This window comes from Mycetomoellerius zeteki, unplaced genomic scaffold, assembly GCF_001594055.1.
Source record: "Mycetomoellerius zeteki isolate Tzet28-1 unplaced genomic scaffold, Tzet1.0 scaffold1381, whole genome shotgun sequence".
Lineage (NCBI taxonomy): Eukaryota > Metazoa > Arthropoda > Insecta > Hymenoptera > Formicidae > Mycetomoellerius > Mycetomoellerius zeteki.
The window spans coordinates 3,800-8,152 of NW_017256321.1; the positions used below are offsets into that span (position 1 = coordinate 3,800).

Here is a 4,353-nt window from a genome sequence, read left to right on the forward strand (position 1 = left end):
TTGCAGATGGATATGCGGTTGGCCAGATTCTCCTCGGTCAGCTTGTGTGGCACCCAAACATCGAGGCGGGACACATAGCCAAGCTGTCGCAAATGCCTTTGTACGGTTCCATAACCTATTTTAAGTGTCTCCGCAATCTCTCGCACCTTTAGCGTCCGGTCTTGCTCAACCTGCCTTGATATCATTCGAATCAACCTCGGTGGGCCGACCGCTGCGGGGTCCATCTTCAAGACTCGTATCTTCGGAACGAAATTTGGCAAACCATTTCTGAGCGGCACGTTCTGTTAAGGCATCGTCCCCGTATACGCCGCATATCTTTCGGTGGGCCTCCGCAGCTCGCTTGCCTTTCTTGAAGTAATAAAGCAAAATGTGCCGAAAATGCATCTTATTCTCCGACATGTTCACAGGCGCCTGTAGCACAAACAAAACTAATGCCAATGAAACCAAATTTGACAGATGAAAAGAGCGGACTGTCACCTTTCCAGAACATATTTGGATTGCCCGATTAGGCAACCAGAACCGGAGATATTCGGAAAAAATTTGCACTACTAACAAAAACCGAACGAATATATGGTACAATCAGATCAAATGCATCTAATTCAATATCTCTAGTACATCGAAATCTAAATCCATTTTTTAATACAACTAGAACATAACAAGCGCGCGCTTCGCGCGCGCCATTAAAATTTTCATATTATTATTAATAAAAAAAAAATAAGTTGTAAATTTTTATTTACTATTAATTTTCATTTTTTTTACATCTTAAGATGGTTTGAATATAAACTAATCGACTATAAATATTCTATGAATATTGTCTTTTTTTTATCAATCATACACATATAATTGATATCTTTAGCTGCTCTAATAGAGGCTTTATAGCTATTTTTACCAGATACATATACTTTTTTTGAATGAATGAAATGTGTTTAGAGTAAACATAAAATATTAATAACCTTGGCATTTTCAAAGTCTGCTGATCACGCCATTGTTGAACACACAAAATACCAGACACATGTAATTAGTTAATTTTAACTATTTTACTAATTTAAAAACTATTATATCTTTGACATTGTTTAATATTAAAATTTTTGTCGTTTTTAAAATCATAAAAATTTACAATAAAGGTAAGTACTGTAAGTACTTTTATAAAGTACAGGAGATGTTAAGTCGATTGCTCTCATTTCTCGAAGTTTATTGTTGCCGCTTTTCCGTGATGCTGATTGGTTCTCTCGCTGTGTTTACTTCGTTTTGAGCGACTGTCATCACGGAGATCGCTCGTGTGTCATTGTTTAGTACATATATTATTATATTTTATGTTATTATTTATATATATTTAAAGAAAAAGGAATCATTTATATATTTCTTTATATACATAATTTTTAATTTGTTTATTATCACGTTGACTACCTAGATAAACTTTTAATGCTTCCCAAGAACGTACTCTTGAAAAAGCAACATAAAGTTGCCCATGATTAAAAACATCTTTTCGAAGATCTACTCCTATTTTATCAAATGTTTGACCTTGTGATTTGTTGATTGTCATAGCAAAAGCTAATTTTATTGGAAATTGTCTTCTCTTAAAAGTAAAAGGATATACATTTTCGCAATATAGTGTTATACGATTCAAAAAAACGATATCTCCTATTTTATCACCTGTTAAGATTTTACATTTTAATAAATGATCAGCAAGTTCAATGACCATTAATCTCGTGCCGTTACATAGACCTTCACTAATACTAAGATTTCTAATCAACATAATAACACAATTTGGTTTTAAACGCAATTCATAAGGTGGAAGACATGATGGGGATAAAGTATTTAGATATTCTAGCAATAAAACTTCATTAATTTCATTATTATCACAATTTTCAGTACTATCTATACTTGTATAAATTCATTCATCAAATGTGTCTAATAATTCGACAACTCGTTTGTTAATTTCATCAACGTCAATATTTCTCGCAGAAAGAATAGCACATTTTTCCATTTTACTAAATTCTTTATTTTGTATTATATCGCCATAAATATCTTGTACGATATCAGTATCAGTGGATGCGATACAACAATCAGGAAGTTGTATATTGTCATTAGAATCATTTATAAACCATCTCCTATATTTAATAGAAATTTTGCAAATTCAATTTCTTCTGGAAGAACTCGCATATTTTCTGTTAAAGAAAAATTTATAAAATATTTCCAAGTAGAACTAAATTTGATTGAAAGATTTACGATTTCACTTCGAGTACTATGTATTTTTATGGGAAGAAGTTGTCTAAAATCACCACCTAATATATTAATTTTTCCACCAAAGGGTAAATCATTATTCATGATATCACGTAATGTACGATCCATAATTTCTAAAGCATATCGTGGTGCCATTGGTGCTTCATCCCAAATAAAAATATCTGTTTCTTTCAAATAATGAGCTTCCTTGGATTGGATTTTAATATTAGATGATGAATCAATAAATAATGGAACTGGTAATCCAAATGTTATGAACTGTTCTTCCTCCTGGCAATAACGTTGCTGCAATGCCCGTAAAAGCCATTGTACAAATATGTTTATTTCGAATTTTGGCTAAATGATAAATAGTCGTATATATAAATGTTTTACCGGAACCACCTGAACCATCAATATAAATACAATTATTACTACGATCATTAGTATCTAATTTATTCAATATAAAATTTACTATTTCTTTTTGCTTATTATTTAATTGTTCATATTGTCTATTACCAATTTCCATATTTTCTTCTCTCTCTCTCAAGTGTCATATATATTATAGTTATTCTCTTCATTATTTTCTATTAATTGTTCCATTTGTGGAAAATCGGCAAAACTTTTACCTTCAGCATTAAGCATAGTATTAATTTGTGTGTATGCTTTCTTTTGTCCTTCTAATAATCCAAAATGTCGAATATAATCTTCCGACAATGCTACTTTAAAACTTTCCCAGAGTTCTTCAGGATGTAATGGTTGACAATATAATAATATACGTACAAATAATCTACGAAGTTGTCTTGGCATCATCCATCCAACAGCTTCATTCATAACTCGTTTCCATTCATCATCGTCTTCAATCAAACCTAAAGCTAAACATGCTGCTGAAAACGATTGACATACTTCTCCATTTATAGTTCTTAAATCATCGAAACTTGTAGCTCCTTTTACAGTGAGTAATAATAATCGTAAATGAAATAGTTCTATTTGTGTTGGACTAACGGAATACATTCGTCCTATACAATTATAATGACTTTTGCGTTTTACCCAACGCGAAATGTTTCTTCCATTGATTTTCTCTTTTTTAAATAAATAATAACGCGGAATTTCTATATATAAATATTGTCTTGCTTCTTCATCGTGAGAATTTAAATTAAAATAATCAATTAACATAGTAACTTGATTCAAAGCAGTCGTCATTGCTTCTTCAATGGTTTCATTTTCAATTATAACATTTTGTTCATTAGGAAGATGAATTGGCAAACGTACTATAGTATGACTTTTATCTTGCAATTTTTTTTCAAGAATTCGCCAACTGGCTTCTACAGGTCCAACATAACGAGTTTCTATATAATTATGTATTTCATCATGATCAATAATTATATTTTCTGTGATTGGTTCAATTCTTATAGCAGCAACATCGTGACCTTTGTAAATATATTTATACAGATATTTGACCGATTTGATACTTGAAACTATTTCAACATTTATGTGACAATTAAAAATAATTGATAAAATAGGACAATATGGTACTACATAACGATTATCAACTATATATCCACCAGGATATATGGTAGAAGTTCAAAACTTCTACCATTATCTCTTCGACGATAATAAGGATAAGCATCTTCATTCATTCTAGTTTCTTCAAGGTATGATTTTGGATAATGTTTTGAACATTTTCCATTTACTAAACACCAATCACCACAAGGTCCATGAATCATATGTTTCATAACTATGTTATGTAAAATATGATTTTCACATGGATCAGGAATTTCAGCAGAGATGTATTTGTCAACTATTTGTGGAGTTGTTATTTTAAAATTGTATTTTAAAGTAACTAACATGTGAACATGTGGCAAACCGCGTTTTTGAAATTCAATAACATATACAAAGGCTGTTACTTCTCCAAAAAATTTTTGCTTTACAATCAAATCAATCAAATAGTCTTTTTTAATATTAAAAATACGTGCACAAATGTCAGGTCTATCAGAAGCTTGTTGACCATCTAAAAGATTTTCTTCAATTTCGCGCCATTTAGGATTACAAGTCATTGTAATAAAAAGATCTGGTTTATCAAATTTTGCAACAATTGCCATCGCATCTTGATAATTTTGTAACATATTACGCGGA

At 31.0% G+C, this 4,353-nt stretch overlaps 1 protein-coding gene and 1 pseudogene across 1 annotated transcript; both read right to left on the reverse strand.

Annotated features, from left to right (window-relative positions):
• Positions 1 to 633, reverse strand: part of LOC108731829 (putative nuclease HARBI1) — a 2,044-nt pseudogene extending 1,411 nt beyond the window's left edge.
• Positions 634 to 3,770: 3,137 nt separating this feature from the next.
• Positions 3,771 to 4,319, reverse strand: LOC108731830 (uncharacterized). The gene has a single exon (XM_018462349.1). It carries the CDS (start codon positions 4,317 to 4,319, stop codon positions 3,771 to 3,773), a length of 549 nt encoding a protein of 182 aa, XP_018317851.1.
• Between the last annotated feature and the right edge of the window lie 34 nt (positions 4,320 to 4,353).